This window comes from Gasterosteus aculeatus, chromosome 2 (assembly GCF_964276395.1).
Source record: "Gasterosteus aculeatus chromosome 2, fGasAcu3.hap1.1, whole genome shotgun sequence".
NCBI lineage: Eukaryota > Metazoa > Chordata > Actinopteri > Perciformes > Gasterosteidae > Gasterosteus > Gasterosteus aculeatus.
Genome location: NC_135689.1, coordinates 3,467,171 through 3,486,107, shown reverse-complemented (window position 1 = coordinate 3,486,107; position 18,937 = coordinate 3,467,171). Strand labels below are relative to the sequence as shown.

General features: G+C 43.5%; 1 protein-coding gene across 3 annotated transcripts; it reads right to left on the bottom strand.

Moving 5' to 3' along the window:
• Nucleotides 1-309: 309 nt before the first annotated feature.
• On the bottom strand, nt 310-7,651 carry LOC144383806 (uncharacterized). 3 transcript variants are annotated; one of them, XM_078083494.1, is made up of 9 exons: nt 7,351-7,651; nt 6,988-7,248; nt 2,579-2,842; nt 2,051-2,170; nt 1,926-1,941; nt 1,736-1,824; nt 1,533-1,583; nt 1,204-1,263; nt 310-1,074 (listed from the first exon to the last, which is right to left on the bottom strand). In XM_078083494.1, exons 1-9 carry the CDS (start codon nt 7,544-7,546, stop codon nt 1,067-1,069), a joined length of 1,065 nt encoding a protein of 354 aa, XP_077939620.1. In that variant the 5' UTR covers nt 7,547-7,651; the 3' UTR covers nt 310-1,066. The 3 variants fall into 3 exon arrangements, with proteins under 3 accessions (XP_077939620.1, XP_077939618.1, XP_077939626.1); XM_078083492.1 differs by lacking the exon at nt 310-1,074 and having other exon boundaries at nt 1,081-1,263; XM_078083500.1 differs by lacking the exons at nt 310-1,074; nt 6,988-7,248; nt 7,351-7,651 and adding exons at nt 3,744-4,004; nt 4,106-4,400 and having other exon boundaries at nt 1,081-1,263.
• Nucleotides 7,652-18,937: the final 11,286 nt, after the last annotated feature.

The window sequence follows — 18,937 nt, the reverse complement described above, 5'->3', positions numbered from 1 at the left end:
TCACCATTTCCTTTAAGAAGGAAGTAATATCGTATTTACATTGCTGTGATCTATTCCTGTTTAATTAGATAAAAGCATCAGCAGGTCAAATACTTCACATGCAACTTTTTATCAAAGACAAAATGTGGAAAGTTAAAGAATTCAGCTTTAAGACATTTAACTGTAGTGACTACTTTAACTATTTCACAGAGACATTTTAATTTCTTTAGATGAATCTTAATAATGTGATGCAGGAGGAGCATGTGGACATACGTTCCCTGTAATCTCTAATATTAATTTAATTAAAGAAATGAATGTAGGAAACACTGCTTAGAGCTGCAAGTTTATTGATGCATAAAAAGATAAAAAATTACAAAATGTATTAAACACAAACAGGTGAAGATAAAATACAAACAGCACCTGTTAAAACTCTCAAAAAGACAAAGATAAACTTAAAAGTTGGAGGAATATGTTGTTCAATAACTATTAAATGTGTAATAAAAGCTTTTTTAATCAGAATTAAAAGAAAAGATGACTTAATATTGAATAATATCACCAACGTACTGAAGCTCAAAGACGTTAAACTGCTTTTTTCTGCTTTTTAAACAAGCCTCCATTCAAAAAAGCTTTAAAAACAAAGTGACTGAGGAGATTAAATTGTATGTACAGTAAACACTGAAAACCAACATTAAGTATATATGTAATCTACTATTTTCACCAAGTAACACTTTTACACACATATAATGTATTTCCTTTTAAATGATCGTTTTGTGTTTTTGTGTTTTGTGTTTTGTGTTTTCAAACAAGCCTCCGAACCAGCCTTCTAAAAAGCTTTAAAAAAAGTGACTGAGGAGATGAAATGATATGTACAGTAAACACTCAACACAAACATTTGAATAAGTAAATGTAATAAAAAACTTTTAAAGACATATGATGTATTTCCTTTAAATCATCTTTTTGTGGGTTAACTAAAAAATACTGTCTCATATCAGGAAAGAAGAAGTTGACACAATAATAACTCAGAAAGACAAAGATGTGGTTTTTCATGTCGTCATCCGTTCCCCTGGTTCTTTCCATGCAGATGTTTTTATCCATCTGATAAAAGAGATTAAAGGTTATTTAAGAGTAACAGGTGTAAGTGTTGTGTTTGACCTTTGCTGACTGCTGGTAGTAATACACAAGTACACTCAGATTGTACTACATGGTCTGTTGTACTTGAAGTACCTGCAGCTGTTTCCATCCTCACATTTTCATAAACGCTCTCCTCTGGTTCATCATTCGTCCCTGTTAGAAGGATCAGATGAATGCATGAAGAGACACTTTATTCTCCTTTATTAAAGCTCTGCTGGCCTACAAAAGCATCTCAACTACTGCAGCTTGTTCCCTTATAGAAGTACAGTATTCACATTAACCATCAATGTCTTTAAGCTCAAACACAGAATCTGTGACATCATCGATACACTTTGTCTTTAATTTAAAGGTCAACCAGTCACTTGATCATCTGATTCTAGTATTTTAACAGCTGTGTGATGAACACACAGGATTTACTGCACCATGTTCAGGTTCTTCAGAGCCTCCGATTGCTTCATAGAGACAAGAATCACCTGCAGAGCAGTGAGGATAAAGACGAGGTCGTATCAATCATTTGAACCACTTTGTATCAATTATAGAATCTTCTCAAGCAGATAACCAGAAATGGAAATGTTGGCATTAAAGTTAAGAAGACATTATTAAATAAATCAGGATTAAACCTGACCATGAAGAAGAGAAGCGTAATGTCCGTCTTGAGTTTCACCCTGGTTGATCATGTGGTCTGTAGCTGCGCTCTGATTGGTCCTCTGAGACCTTGTGGGTCCAAAACATGAAGTAAATACAGAGGATTTAATGAGGAACATGTAAAGTCCTGCTGCCATGTTCAGAGTGAGAGAAGAGAGGCTTGTACCAACCTGCTGAGGCTTGAAGCTGCAAGAAAAAGGTTTCACATTGATCATTAATTAGTGTGTGTAATAATATCTGTGACTTTGACTTATTTCAGTGAAATCAGTCTGATATCAGAAGGAAAAGATCTCACCTTCTGACTTTCTGTAGCGACGCAGAAACAGCAGCAGGAGAATAATCAGTAAAACTCCAGAAACCAGACCAACAACCAACGGCACGAGAAACACAGAGCTTGATGCTGCTTCTTCAGGATCTACACACAAGTACACACCAACCATGAAGAGATACACAAGTAACAATAATAATACAGTTTATTTATAACACACTCTTCATCAACAGATCTCAGAGTGTCACAGAGACAGAAAAACATACTTAAAACAAAGTAAAACTAGTAAAAACACAGGTACTAATGTGTTGTAGTACTAAACAAGTACTACAACACACACACTCAAATACACAAACATGAACCCTTGATCACACAACATTCACCTTTCACTGCTGGTCATGTTACATCTCTAATATTATGTGTTTTTACTGAACATGAACATCTTTAAAACTATATTGTCTCACACAAACAAATAGTTTATCTTAAGATAACTTCTAATTCAGTGACACCTTTTCTCACTCAGACTGTAACACATGTTACAAAACTCGTACTCACATTTCACTGACAACCAGCTCTCTGCTGAGGTCAAAGTCTCCAAACCTTGAGGTGATTTCCTTCCTGTACATTTATAAAAGCCTTCATCTGACTTAGTAACTGCAGAGATAAGCAGCTCCCCTCTGACAGGATTTGGGATGAGTTTGTCATTTTTATAGAAATCCACATTATAAAGAAGGTTTTCTGTCCTCAACTTGCAGCCAAGAGTGACGGAATGTCCCTCAGTCACAGGACGGACAGAACTCACCAGGATGACATCACCACCTGTAAAGAGACCAGAGGACAGGAAGTCAAACAAGCTGATGAACAATGAGGAGAAGACATTTATAGTTTACATTTGTTATTCACATTCACGCAGTAGCTGAGCGAATAGCTGCATTTCATGGATGGAAGAGACGGCCCTTTGGTGACGTACATGCTCACAGTTACATCTTTAATTAATGCTCAATATGTCGGGAGACAAATGTCCACTTAGTGGCAGTGAGCTACAGAAAAGTCTAAAAGGTACAAAGTGAGCAGATAACTCTACAGCTCCTCCTGGTTTAAAGTCAACGGTGGATGTCAATGGTCATAAAGAGGAAAGTAAACTACAAAGACTTGTTGGATAATACAGAGAAATGATACTGCAACAAACTAAGATTGTTGAATCGTTTGTTAAAATGAATATTGAGTTAAACTCATCATAAAGTCACCTTAGAAATGTCAGCACTGTATTAATATGTGTAAATACTTTGTGGGTTCTCTCTGTGTCTGTGTGGGTTCTCTCTGGGTTCTCCAGCTTCCTCCCACAGTCCAAAGACATGCGTTGGGGATCAGGTTGATTGGTAACTTTAAATTGCCTCTAGGTGTGTGAATGGTTGTGTTTCTCTGTGTTAGCCCTGTGATTGGCTGACAAACAGTCCAGGGTGAACCCTGTCTAATTCCCAAACTTGGTCGGGATGAACTCCAGACCCACTGTGTGCCGGATAAGTAGTTTGTAGATGGTTGGAAATCTTTTAATTAAATGATACAAGATATTAGGGATTTACAAACTAAGATTGTTGAACCGTTTGTTGAAATAAATATTGAGTTAAACTCATCATGAAGTCACCTTAAAAATGTCAGCACTCTGTAATAAGATGTAAATACTTTAGATATAAAAACCTTTTAATGAATAGAAACTCACTGTGTATAGTGATGTTGGCTGCATTGCTGAACTCTGTTTCAGACTCACACCAGTACACTCCACTACTCGCTGTAGTGTCGGTGTTGCATGTGGATCCAGTCATTTTTCCCCAGTAAAAACATGATGACACGCGGCCATCTTCATCAGCCTTCATCACTCTCCACTCAGCAGAGTTTCCCTCACAGATCAGTGACAGTGACTCTGTGCTGAAGTGCTGCAGTCTGTGAGGACTCACTGTGAGAGACGCTGCTGGATTCACACCTGAGGACACATCATTAGGAGACACACACAGGACAAACAATGTCAACACAACAAGGACATTTATTCCCTTGTGCAAGAATTTAAAGTCTGAACAAACTCACCTCCAGACCAGACAAACTTCAGATCACTATTCTGAGTGTAAAACACAGGATCTCCTCTTCCAGCTCTGCACGCATATCCTGCTGTGTGTGTCTGTCCATGAAGAATGTAGGAATCCTGTTCAGTCCCATTGGTGCCACCAGCTAGAAGCTCATAGGTGTAGTAGAGTGACATTTCTGGAGCAGCCTTATACCAGAAGAACTTCCATCCTGCAGACGGAGGTCCAACACTGCAGGTCAGAGTCACTGAGTCTCCAGGACTCGTCCATGATGGAGACACCGTGAGGACAGGCTGAGGGACATCTGTTGGAAAGAGGTTTGACAGCATAAAGACGTGTTATGATGAGTCCTTGGTGGATTACTGTCACTGCTGATGTCCTCCATCTTTTTATCTGTCTTCATGTGTTAAACAGGTGTTTGGGTACAATGTCTTTAAACATAGTAACTAATCTCACATTTCAAATATTCTATTTCAGATTCTTTGTCCTTAAATCTGCACTTGTAAGAGCTCCCATCAGACATCAGAGAAATGGTGATTTCATGTGTGTGTTGATGGTTTGTGTCCATCTCAATAAGTGTTTTGTCTTTGTAGAAGTCAGCATTCTTCTCCTTTCTCTGGTCTCCATGTCGACAGTGAAGAGTCACTGATTCTCCTTCATACAAGGAGGACGCAGGAGTTAAAGGATCACATCTCTGTCTGTGTAACAGTTACTTCTTTGCTTTACTTAATCAGTTCAAAGGCGGCACGGTGGTGTGGTGGTTATCACTGTCGCCTCACAGCAAGAAGGTCCTTGGTTCGACTACGCCCAGTGGTTCTGTGTGGAGTCTGCATGTTCTCTCTGTGTCTGTGTGGGTTCTCTCTGGGTACTCCAGCTTCCTCCCACAGTCCAAAGACATGCGTTGGGGATCAGGTGGATCGGTAACTTTAAATTGCCTGTAGGTGTGTGAATGGTTGTGTTTCTGTGTTAGTCCTGTGATTGGCTGACAACCAGTCCAGGGTGAACCCTGTCTATTGCCCAAAGTTGGCCGGGATAAACTCCAGCCCCCCTGTGTGCAGGATAAGTAGTTTGTAGATGGTTGGAAATCTTTTAATTAAATGATACAAGATATCAGGGATTTACAAACTAAGATTGTTGAACCGTTTGTGGAAATAAATATTGAGTAAAACTCATCATTAAGTCACCTTAAAAATGTCAGCACTCTGTAATAAGATGTGTAAATACTTTAGCTATAAAAACCTTTAAATAAATAGAAACTCACTGTGTATAGTGATGTTGGCTGCATTGCTGGACTCTGTTACAGACTCACACCAGTACACTCCACTACTTGCTCTAATGTTGGTGTTGCATGTGGATCCAGTCATGTCTCCCCAGTAAAAACAGGGCGACACGTCACCATATTCATCAGCCTTCATCACTCTCCACTCAGTAGAGTTTCCCTCACAGATCAGTGACAGTGACTTTATGCTGAAGTGCTGCAGTCTGTCAGGACTCACTGTGAGAGACGCTGCTGGATTCACACCTGAAGACACATCATTAGGAGACACACACAGGACAAACAATGTCAACACAAAAATGACATTTATTCCCTTGTGCAAGAATATAAAAGTCTGAACAAACTCACCTCCAGACCAGACAAACTTCAAATGACTATACCAAGTGTAAAACACAGGATCTCCTCTTCTAGCTCTGCACGCATATACTGCTGTGTGTGTCTGTCCATGAAGAATGTAGGAATCCTGTTCAGTCCCATTGGTGCCACCAGCTAGAAGCTCATAGGTGTAGGAGTAGCGTGACATGTCTGGAACAGCCTTATACCAGAAGAACCTCCATCCTGCAGACGGAGGTCCAACACTGCAGGTCAGAGTCACTGAGTCTCCAGGACTCGTCCATGATGGAGAAACTGTGAGGACAGGACCAGGGACATCTGTTGGAAAGAGGTTTGACAGCATAAAGACGTGTTATGATGAGTCCTTGGTGGATTACTGTCACTGCTGATGTCCTCCATCTTTTTATCTGTCTTCATGTGTTAAACAGGTGTTTGGGTACAATGTCTTTAAACATAGTAACTAATCTCACATTTCAAATATTCTATTTCAGATTCTTTGTCCTTAAATCTGCACTTGTAAGAGCTCCCATCAGACATCAGAGAAATGGTGATTTCATGTGTGTGTTGATGGTTTGTGTCCATCTCAATAAGTGTTTTGTCTTTGTAGAAGTCAGCATTCTTCTCCTTTCTCTGGTCTCCATGTCGACAGTGAAGAGTCACTGATTCTCCTTCATACAAGGAGGACGCAGGAGTTAAAGGATCACATCTCTGTCTGTGGAACAGTTACTTCTTTGCTTTACTAAATCAGTTCAAAGGCGGCACGGTGGTGTGGTGGTTATCACTGTCACCTCACAGCAAAAAGGTCCTTGGTTCGACTCCGCCCAGTGGCCTTTCTGTGTGGAGTCTGCATGTTCTCTCTGTGTCTGTGTGGGTTCTCTCTGGGTACTCCAGCTTCCTCCCACAGTCCAAAGACATGCGTTGGGGATCAGATGGATCGGTAACTTTAAATTGCCTGTAGGTGTGTGAATGGTTGTGTTTCTGTGTTAGTCCTGTGATTGGCTGACAAACAGTCCAGGGTGAACCCTGTCTAATTCCCAAACTTGGCCGGGATAAACTCCAGCCCCCCTGTTTGCAGGATAAGTAGTTTGTAGATGGTTGGAAATCTTTTAATTAAATGATACAAGATATCAGGGATTTACAAACTAAGATTGTTGAACCGTTTGTGGAAATAAATATTGAGTAAAACTCATCATGAAGTCACCTTAAAAATGTCAGCACTCTGTAAAGAGATGTGTAAATACTTTAGATATAAAACCTTTAAATGAATATAAACTCACTGTGTATAGTGATGTTGGCTGCATTGCTGGACTGTGTTACAGACTCACACCAGTACACTCCACTACTCGCTCTAATGGTGATGTTGCATGTGGATCCATTCATTTCTCCCCAGTGATAACATGATGACACGTCACCATCTTCATCAACCCTCATCACTCTCCACTCAGCAGAGTTTCCCTCACAGCTCAGTGACAGTGACTCTGTGCTGAAGTGCTGCAGTCTGTGAGGACTCACTGTGAGAGACGCTGCTGGATTCACACCTGAAGACACATCATTAGGAGACACACACAGGACAAACAATGTCAACACAACAAGGACATTTATTCCCTTGTGCAAGAATATAAAAGTCTGAACAAACTCACCTCCAGACCAGACAAACTTCTCATCACTATACTGAGTGTAAAACACAGGATCTCCTCTTCCAGCTCTGCACACATATCCTGCTGTGTGTGTTTGTCCATGAAGAGTGTAGGAATCCTGTTCAGTCCCATTGGTGCTACCAGCTAGAAGCTCATAGGTGTAGTAGTTGTAGTAGTCTGACATGTCTGGAACAGCCATATACCAGAAGAACCTCCATCCTGCAGACGGACCTCCAACACTGCAGGTCAGAGTCACTGAGTCTCCACGACTCGTCCATGATGGAGACACTGTGAGGACAGACTGAGGATCTGTTGGAAAGAGGTTTGACAGAATAAAGACGTGTTATGATGAGTCCTTGGTGGATTACTCTCACTGCTGATGTCCTCCATCTTTTTATCTGTCTTTATGTGTTAAACAGGTGTTTGGTACAATGTCTTTAAACATAGTAACTAATCTCACATTTCAAATATTCTATTTCAGATGAGGTATATTGTGGTATATCATTGGTGTAATGCTGCTTATACTTCAACTCTGTGAGAAAACATTAAAAAAATATATGTGTGTGTATAGTGAGCTTCATGGAGAGTATGTATGTCACTCTGACATATTTATTTACAGGAGGGGTTTTCAACGTTGTTCAGGCCAAGGACCCCAAAACTGATGGCGAGATGGAGCAGGGATTCCCTACGGAGTTTGGTCCGCCATCTTGTATTTCTGAGCTTTGTGCTCTTTAGACTCGAGCATGAACGCGATCTGATTGGCTGCTCCCCGTGCTGTTGTATTTGCATGACAGGAGCTTTGAGTGAACTGGTGCCCAGCTTGAGAGCTCCTGTGGGAAGATGAATGTGTGCGTTGTGGACTGAAAGATAACGTCTTCTCCATCAATTTATCTGTTCGCTACAATATGTTGGATTCATGTTAATGTGTATTTAAAGACAATAAATACAATTCTGATTCTGAAGACATTTCAATTTGTGGAGAAAAAAAAAATTGTCTTATCAACCAAAAATGTTGTGACCCCCCCTGCAGTACCTCCGCTGACCCCCTGTTGAAGATCTCTGATTTACAGCATTGATTTATCTTGTTTAAAACATTTGCAGCATAATGGCAAGAAAAGAGAGACTCCAAAAGCAGAGGAGGGACCTGCAGTGGCGCCACTGTTTCAGTTTTTAGCTCGGTGGCGATCGCCGGAAAAAGGCCGCACAACAGTTTAAACAGGTGTTTGGGTACAATGTCTTTAAACATAGTAACTAATCTTACAATTCAAATATTCTATTTCAGATTCTTTGTCCTTAAATCTGCGCTTGTAAGAGCTCCCATCAGACATCAGAGAAATGGTGATTTCATGTGTGTGTTGATGGTTTGTGTCCATCTCAATAAGTGTTTTGTCTTTGTAGAAGTCAGCATTCTTCTCCTTTCTCTGGTCTCCATGTCGACAGTGAAGAGTCACTGATTCTCCTTCATACAAGGAGGACGCAGGAGTTAAAGGATCACATCTCTGTCTGTGTAACAGTTACTTCTTTACTTTACTAAATCAGTTTCATTAAATGAACAATGATACAAGATATCAGTGAGTTATGTTTCCTACATAATTATAATTTAACATAAAGTTGCAGAAAGAAGATGTCAAAGTCAGTCTCCCTGTAATAAATAATAAAAGGTTCACTGAGTAATGAGAACATTTCACCTGGAGGAGGCGCCACACTCTGCTGATGTGTTTGATCCATTTGTGTTATCAATAATAAATCAATAACTAATTTATAAATTGTCAATTACTCATTCAGTTACTACTCATTTACTTACTACTCCTGAATGAGTAATTCCAGTCAGTGTCATTTCCTTCTCTTGAGTCACATATGAAGGTAACTTTCTGTCCAGTAAATAAAGGGGACCAGTTTGGCTCAATATGCAGCAAAGCATTTAGAAACAAACACAACATGCAAAGAATGAATCTTGTCTTCTGTCTTGTATTCATCATAAATTAACTAAAGAGAAATATTACATGTAAAATAGTGATAGAAGGTGTTGAGTCGTCTTGAGTGAATGTATCAAAATAAAGGAAGTTGTATAGAAACCTTGAGCGTGTCCACAGTAGAGGAGAATATTCAGCGCTAAAATAAAGTGAGAAACATCATCAAACTGACAGAAACTATTAACTTCTGGCATTTAAAAAGTTGTATCTATGAAAACTATGATTTAAACAGAGAAAGTACTCACAGAAAAGTTTGAAAGGTGTGAAACATGCAGAGAAATGTGGAAATGCAGAGACCACAGATGAATATCAGATGTGAGGTTTTCTTTAACCTCTGCTTCTGTTTATAATCTTCATTTTAAATATATCCAGTGACCCAGAGAAAAGTCTTCTATCATTTTAGAATGACTGATACAAAAACCCTTTGAGATAAAGACCAGACCAAAATAAATCCACCCACTTTTAATTAGACTTAAATATAATAAGTGAGCCATTTTATTTGATCAATCATAAGGTTCCTTTTTGTGCATCAAAGTCTCATTCAACTCTAACAGCAAAACAGAGCAGCAGGAGGATTTGGAGCATTCTGGGACGCCTCTTTCATCACAACTGAACTGCAGCCTGAGACGTGGAAATTAAAGTGAAAAAAAAGGTGTATTCTGTTTTTTGGGGTTGTTCATCTTTTTAGTATTTTGCAATAGAAAAATAAAAGCACATATTATTCACATATTCAACAATACATTTAGAGAAGGTATAAATCAACAGAACCTTTAAAACACATCAAATAGGAAATATTTAAGTCTATTTCACAGACCACCTCATTCGCATGAGACTTAATGAAGTAAATGGAGATAATTTCCACCAACTCTTTAGTTCCTCATCTTCCACAGAATATATATATATATATATATATATATATATATATATATATATATATACATATATATTCTCTCTCTCTCTCTCTCTATATATATATATATATATATATATATATACAGGGCTGTAGTAGAGGGTAAACGCACCTCTGGAATTTTGGAAATAGCGTTTACGCACCTCAAAGTTACCTGCGCCTTGTATTCTTCCGTTGGAATAATCCGAAATAAACTTGGTGAAATTTTAAAACAGCTAAGACTACGTTTCCTATTGTTGAACATATAAACGTAGTCTGAATCCTTTTCATCTGCGCTGTATTACGGTCTGTGAGCATCCAATCAGTGCCTTGCGGCTGCAGCAGCGACCAATCAGGATCCAGGAGGTGTGTAAACACACGCTGTGGATCAGCCCAGTGGTCCCCAACCTTTTTACCTCACGGACCGGTTTCATGTCAGACAATATTTCGCGGACGTGCACGGTAAAAGGACAAGAAAAACGCCTGGTGACGCGTAGATTAGAAAACAAGTCAGTTCTCAATGTGAAAACAAAACGTGCTGTAGGCTATTTATGATGACATAGGTAGTACATGAGTGTTCCTTTAACTTATGTTGTCAGTGTAATTGACAAGCTGCCTAACTGGTTAACTCTTAAATATTATATAATATATATTATATTATATATTATATAACATCCTGAGGCACAGAGGAGCCATGAACGTGTTCTGGGGTTCATGGCTCCTCTGTGCAAGGCAGGACCTGACGTGGAGGACAAGGAGGCCCTCTGGGCACTACTGTAAAAAGGAGACTCCATATGTAGATAGTTCTTAATCTGCAATTGTCTTGTTGTGTTGTGTTGACATACTTTTCTTCACTGTTTTCTTAGATGTAATAAACTACAAACTACTAACACATTGTTAGTTCTTTATTCATTGTCATTGATTGTATATGACTTTTACTGATAACATAATGCAATATAGCCAGGACAGCCTTACAGAGTCGCGACGCTTTGTGTTGCGTTGCTTCACATCGCGTCGAGGTCTGTATGATCACAAAATTCAGAGTTTACCCACCTCTAATTGTACCACTACAGCACTACAGCACTGTAGTGCTGTATATATATATATATATATATATATATATATATATATATATATATATATATATATATATATATATATATATATATTATATATATATATATATGTACAAATAATATTGAATACTTGAGGTGACACTTAATAAACTCCAGTGCAATATGACAAACACATAAACCGCCTTCTTATGAGCCTGTATGAATGACCCGTGATCAACAATTCATATATTAACTCATTTAATCATGTTTGTTCAGTCGTGACATTCACAGATCTTATCCTACATCTGTGCTTTATAGATAATTCTTCAGCCATTGCGTGAGGAGAAGAACCACAAGGCTCCTCAGACTGACATGTCCTGTTTCCCTTCACTTATAAAAGACGTGTTGCTTCCTGTTGTGTGGCGTCACATGACCACATTCACACCAGGGCTCATCCGTTTCTACAAAGGTGTCATGTGATGTATGATAACATGTTTTAATCCTAAAAAGAAGAAACTTAATGAAGGATCCATGAACTTCAAAAACAAATCATTTAGCACTAATGCAGTGGACCCGTGCATTAGGAATCAGGAATCAGGAATCAGGAAACATTTATTAGCCAAAATATGTCAAACATACAAGGAATTTGTCTTGGCGGTTAGTGCGCAACAGTAGACAGACAGCAGTGCACAAGTAATAAAATAAAGTGGAATGAAATGCTAATGCAATGGGTTAGTAGAATAAGGCTAAGGCTATGGGTTAGCATAAAACAACGGAATAAAGTTAAAAAAATTTAAATATTAAAAAGTAAAAAAGAAAAATATTAAACATAAAGTGCACTAACAAACAAGTAACAGACAAGAGACAAAGTGACAAGTGACAAAGTGATGAATTGCAGTTAAAGTGGCATGTGCAGTATGAGGGGGAGTGACCGGTGGAGTGTTATAGTCAGGCAGTGGGGGACCGGGCTCTGTTGATGAGCCCGACTGCCGACGGGAAGAAACTGTTTGTGTGGCGGGAGGTCGTAGTCCTGATGGACCTCAGCCTCCTGCCAGATGGAAGGGCCACAAACAGTTTTTGTCCGGGGTGGGAGGGGTCGGCCGCGATCTTTTTAGCTCGCTTCAGAGACCTGGAAGCGAACAATTCCTGCAGGGACGGCAGATTGCAGCCGATCACCCTCTCTGCAGAGCGGATGACGCGCTGCAGCCTGCCCTTGTCCTTGGCTGTGGCTGCAGCGTACCAGACGGTGATGGAGGAGCAGAGGACTCGATGATGGCCGTGTAGAAGTGGACCATCATCGTCTTTGGCAGGTTGAGTTTCTTCAGCTGCCTCAGGAAGAACAACCTCTGCTGAGCCTTCTTGGTGATGGAGCTGATGTTCAGCTCCCACTTGAGGTCCTGGGTGATGATGGAGCCCAGGAAACGGAAGGAATCCACAATAGTGACGGGGGAGTCACACAGGGTGATGGGGGAGGGTGGGGCTCTGTTCCGCCGGAAATCCAAAACCATGCACGTGATGAAGCCCTGAGTAGATGGTGTCAGATCTTGGAGCACGCTGCCAGGAAGTGAAAAAATGTTTTCCACAAGTTGGACCGGTCAGGGAGGCCCTGATAATGTGTCTCCTGGGTCACCTGGGACAGGACCCAGGGGTGTATGCCTGCATATGGTCCATAGGGACTAGTCACCACCAAAGTTTTAGGAAAGACCCAACTTTCACCCCAAAATATGTTTTGAATTTTAGCTGCCTGTGTTAGTGGTTTCATGATGAGAGCCTGATGACAGACTTGTGCTTGAGACACACTGAAAAAATGAAAAAATAAATGACACAGGCAGACGTGTGGCTTCTTCTGTCAGCGTCTTCAAGTAAAAACAATTTATTTACAATTGAAGTGAAATCAAACATATCCACATCTCTACACTTTTGCCTGACAACATACTTCAAAATACAAATAATACAAATTCAGACTAAACCATAGACGCTTGCATTACTATCATACTTTGTCAACATAACCGTGACTTTGGCAAAGTTTGAGTCCTGCCTCCCACGCACCCCCTGACACAAAGCAGACGTAGTGCAGGTTGAGGAAGCAGCAGCTGGCCTCAAGTCTTTTTTGTACCACCAGCATTAACAATGAAATTGAAGGCCGTTTGGGGAAGTTGTCGGACACCTCGGATTTGCAGTTTAGAGAAAGGTTTAAACAACCAGATGGGGAGAAACTCTGATGATGCCAATGAATCATACTTTGGAATTGACGGGGAGATTCTGATTCTGTTCTGATCATTTCATTAGTCGTAATTATTTATTTAAAGTAGAAAACCATTTCCTATTTAAACTAAGGTTAAACTCCGTGGCAAGTTACACATATATTATTAAAGTTTGCCTGTTCAACACAATATTAACATTAGGTTTTTTTGTATGGTCTCGTAGTTTCCCTACGAATTCTGAGAACAAACCTACGCCCTTGAGTCCCAGACTAAAGGAGGACTCGTAGGTGTCCTCTGAGGATATTTCAGACTCAGCTGCTCGGTGAGGTACGGGGAGGCTCTCTGGGAGCCCGGTGCCTCTCGCTCTGCCTCGCATCGTTCCGTACCCGCGCCGCCATCACCATCAAGTGACCTTGTCTCCTCCCTCTTGGGCGTTCGATGGCGCAGCTGGTCTGTCGGGGGGCCGGGGGGCCGGGGGGCCTCCACGTTTTCATAGCAGGCCTCGGCTTGGCTGGAAGAGGAGGTGGATGTCAGGGTTGGGGGTGGAAGGCAGGACTCTAAATGCAGACTTGGAGGAACAAAAGGACTTTAGTAGTCAAAGGTCAAAAACACAGGAACCGGGAGGAAAAAACAGCAGGCAACATGTGTGACGAAAGACAAGGACATGCGTGGCTAAAGACAATGACGCGACAAGTGACACAGGAGACACACTGCTTAAATACACAAGGGAGGTGCAGGTGATTGGACAAAGGTGGAAACTATTAAGACGATCACAGGGGATGACGGGACAAGGCAGGAAGTGAAGTTACCCGGGGACACGAGTGGCAGAAAACTACAAAATACAACAGGAAGTGAACCACACCGTGACAGTACCCCCCCCCTCAAGGGCCGACTTCCAGGCGGCTCACACTAGAGCGAAACAAGGGGTGGGGGGGAGGGAAAACCGAGACGTTGGTCGGACCACCCAGGAAACTCTGGCGGGCGGCCCGGCGGGTGGCCAGGCGACCGGGGAGCTTCTGGGGGTCGGCCTGGCGGATAGGCACACTGCCGGGGAGTCTCCGGTGGTCGACCCGACGGACGGCCATTTGGCCGGCTCCGGAACGTCTCCGGAATTGCAGGCTCGGGGACACGAGAAACCTCCGGGGTGGTCGGCGGCGGCTTGGGGACACGGGAAACCTCCGGGGTGGTCGGCGGCGGCTCGGGGACACGGGAAACCTCCGGGGTGGTCGGCGGCGGCTCGGGGACACGGGAAACCTCCGGGGTGGTCGGCGGCGGCTCGGGGACACGGGAAACCTCCGGGGTAGTCGGGGGCCGCTCGGGGACACGGGAAACCTCCGGGGTAGTCGGGGGCCGCTCGGGGACACGGGAAACCTCCGGGGTAGTCGGGGGCGGCGGCTCGAGGACACGGAACACCTCCGCAGTCGGCGGAGGCTCAGCCCCCCCCCATAACCCACCCCACAGCCCCCCCCCTCAAGGGCCGGATCCCAGACGGCCCCCAAATCACCAACGGGAGGGTGGGAGAGGACCATGGGATGGGAGGGAGGGAGTCTGAGTCTCGGAGCGGGGACCGGGGGCGTCGGGGCCATGAGTCTCGGAGGGGGGACTGGCCGAGAGTCTCGGAGGGGGGACTGGCCGAGAGTCTCGGAGCGGGGACTGGCCGAGAGTCTCGGAACGGGAGATCGCTGCGGCGGCCCAGCGGGAACGGGAGATCGCTGCGGCGGCCCAGCGGGAACGGGAGATCGCTGCGGCGGCCCAGCGGGAACGGGAGATCGCTGCGGCGGCCCAGCGGGAACGGGAGATCGCTGCGGCGGCCCAGCGGGAACGGGAGATCGCTGCGGCGGCCCAGCGGGAACGGGAGATCGCTGCGGCGGCCCAGCGGGAACGGGAGATCGCTGCGGCGGCCCAGCGGGAACGGGAGATCGCTGCGGCGGCCCAGCGGGAACGGGAGATCGCTGCGGCGGCCCAGCGGGAACGGGAGATCGCTGCGGCGGCCCAGCGGGAACGGGAGATCGCTGCGGCGGCCCAGCGGGAACGGGAGATCGCTGCGGCGGCCCAGCGGGACGTCTGTTATTCCTCTGGCCAGGGCTCCTCTTAGGATTTAGCAGATCCCGGAGCTCGAGGCAGGCGAGCTGATAGCCCCTGGGACCGAAGATGAAGTTCGTTTTCCGCTGCCAGAAGGGACTTCTTACGTCCAGGTAATCTGGTCCGTAATCTGGCATTGGGTCTGCTGAGCCCTTCTTTGGTCGCGTCAGTCTGTCAGGGTTGGGGGTGTAAGGCAGGACTCAAAATGCAGACTTGGAGGAACAAAAGGACTTTAGTAGTCAAAGGTCAAAAACACAGGAACCGGGAGGAAAAAACAGCAGGCAACATGTGTGACGAAAGACAAGGACATGCGTGGCTAAAGACAATGACGCGACAAGTGACACAGGAGACACACTGCTTAAATACACAAGGGAGGTGCAGGTGATTGGACACAGGTGGAAACTATTAAGACGATCACAGGGGATGACGGGACAAGGCAGGAAGTGAAGTTACCCGGGGACACGAGTGGCAGAAAACTACAAAATACAACAGGAAGTGAACCACACCGTGACAGTGGAGACTCTCCACTCAGGGGGGGACGAGGCCTCCGCCTGCTGGCCTCCTTCTATCTGAGCAGCAGGTGTCTCCACCTGGAGACAACGCGGTTTGCAACAATGTGTCACACACGCTACGATAAGACGTCTCCTCGTGTCACACTGAAGCTCTATTTCACATCCTGGAAGAAGGTCAGAATTGAGAGCATCTGGAAAGTAAAATGCTGAGGTCACGTGACTCACCTGATGAAGACTGTATTCAGTGGAAAGGAGTCTTTTGGCCGCAATGAGGGCAAAGGCAACAATTGTCACTATTGACAGACAGACACAACCGAGTTATTAAACGATGAGTCAGTGGCCCAAAAAATGTGAAAAAGTATTTGCCCCCTTCCTGGTGTCTTGAGTGAACTGTGAACTTTCAAATCCTTTGAAAGCTGAGTTCAATTGCAGTTACTTTTTCACACAGGGCCAAGTAGATTTGGATATTCTTTACGCTGTAACAGTATCATTAAAACAGTTTGTCCATCTCATGTGATCATCAATGTAAGCTAATTGTATCCTGCTGTTTGCCAAGAATTTCTTTGTACCACTCAGGCAGTTTGATTGATATGCCATGAAAATACATATTTGAATCGATGTATTTAGTACGAACAATGTAACATCATTTTCATCAGAAATGATGGCTATAAATGTTGATTTGACAGACATTGATTATGTAATGAGATTGTGGCTACAAGGCCGATGGGAAAAGGATCTGCTGGCGATGTGATCATACGGTACAGCTGTAGACCCGGAGGAGTCAACACATCTGTCCACTAACTGCAGTCCTCACAGTGATACATGATGGTCAAGAGGATGTCATTTTTCTCTCTACTTGGTCAGATAAATACCAAAAGTATCGATACTAAGCTTAGTTTCTGCTATTGATCTTGCTAGGATCAATTCGAAAGACAGGGATCAGGCTCACGTTAGCTCACACTCTGGTTATAGAAATAGTCTTTAGTGATGCACTCGCCTCATGAAATGTGACAGTGTAAAAGTATTTATCATATTAGGAATCAGAAGCAGCGTCTATGCGGTGAGGCGTGTTGCTTCACTTCCTGTTGCCATCAAACTTTCACAGATTGTGTCTAATATTTATCAGTACAAGCGGGAAAATAACTGTTATCTATCTGACGTGTCGTTTAACACGCACACCCGTCCATCTTCTAGCAACGTTTCATTTAATCAAATAATTACTTGGACGTTGTTTAGCATCGACGCTAGTTCCACTAGCGTTAGCTACATTAGCTTTGCAGCTAACCTAGTGACGTCTTCCCTCCCTCTCCTGCTCTCTCTCAGTCGGTGTGTCACATGTCTAGCTATTCCTCTGCCTCCCTTGCGTGGTACATGTAATGTAGTATATTTGATATGTCGGAGGCGAGGCCTAGTGAGGTAGAAGCACGGCTCCATGGAAGCTCAGTCGTTAGCTCCTGCTAGCCGTCCCCCGGCAACCCCCCCAGCAGGGAGGCTGCTGACTGTCCGGAGTAAGCTCGAGTCTCGAAGCACACGGTTCACCACCAACCACTTTTCCCGTTTCACACCGCTTCTCCCCACTCAGCGACACAGAAGCCAACTCTGGTTATAGGTCGCTCCATTGTGAGGAACGTGAAGTTTGATCAGGGACCAGAGTCACATGTTTATCTGGGGCCACAGCACTTGTAAATCCGTAACTGAATATAAGACCATCACAATAAAAGTAAGACAACTTTCCATTTCTCCGTGTTTCTGTTGACCCAAATAAAACGGAGCAAGACAAAGTGAAAACATAAGGAAAAAATGAACCGCATTGAACTGGGTTGTTTGATATTTCAGGCTGGTGCCCCATTCCTTTTTTTATGAATTTTTATTGTGAATTATCTTAGATTGTTAACTAGTCAGCCTTTGTTGCTACTGAGTATCTACCTCCGGAATCACCTGGATGACGCACCGTTGATGAGTCCTATCTGCATGTTGCTGTTGGTATCTCATCGTTCTGTGGGAAACGTTAGATCGAGCATGCCACCTAAAACTAAAACACTAAATATATGTTTGTGTTCAAAAATGAGGAATCCTGATGAGACGGAAGTGACAGCAGTTCTGCAAAGAGGTGAGATACTAAGTACCAGGTGGACACTTGTTCATGGCCTCAGAGGTCTTAAAGGTTTTGTTTGCCTCTCTGTGCTTCTTTGAGGACTTTCATGAATCCGGTCTTTCTGGGGTTATAAAAGGGACAGTTTGTTGGAGAGACCGGAGACTGTGGTTCCTTCGGGACTCTGGTCCTGACACCTGCCGTGGCCCTTTTGACGCCTGCTGCTGCCATCATCATGATTATTTTAGATATTAATCATATCACTGTACTCGTAAACCAACATTACCCTCTCCTTAAGTCTCTGTGCTCTCCCTCCCCACAGGCTTCTGTGGATGGTGGTTCTATCTGATGTTTGGGTGCCCCTGCAGTGGTCCTGCTGTGCGCCTGGCTTACTACAGTTACTTGAATCATTTCTGTCATAGGAATTGCATGTATTATACATTGTTCATTCTGTACACATGGCATCCATTGTAGTCTGTCCATCCCGGGAGTGGGATCCCTCCTCTGACGTTCTCCCTAAGGTTTCTTCCCTTTTTTCCCTCTTGGAAGGTTTTTTTTTCGTTTTTTGGGGAGTTGTTCCTGTGCCGATGGTGGGTTTCGGGGCAGAGGATGTTGCATGTGTACAGACTGTAAAGCCCTCTAAGGCAGATTTGTCATTTGCAATTATGGGCTATACAAAATAAAATGAACCACACACAGACGTGACTCTCTAGGTCGTCTTCAATAAAAACACGTTACTCCACTTGTTGTTCTGGCGGTGAATTGCTCTGCAACACACGCAAG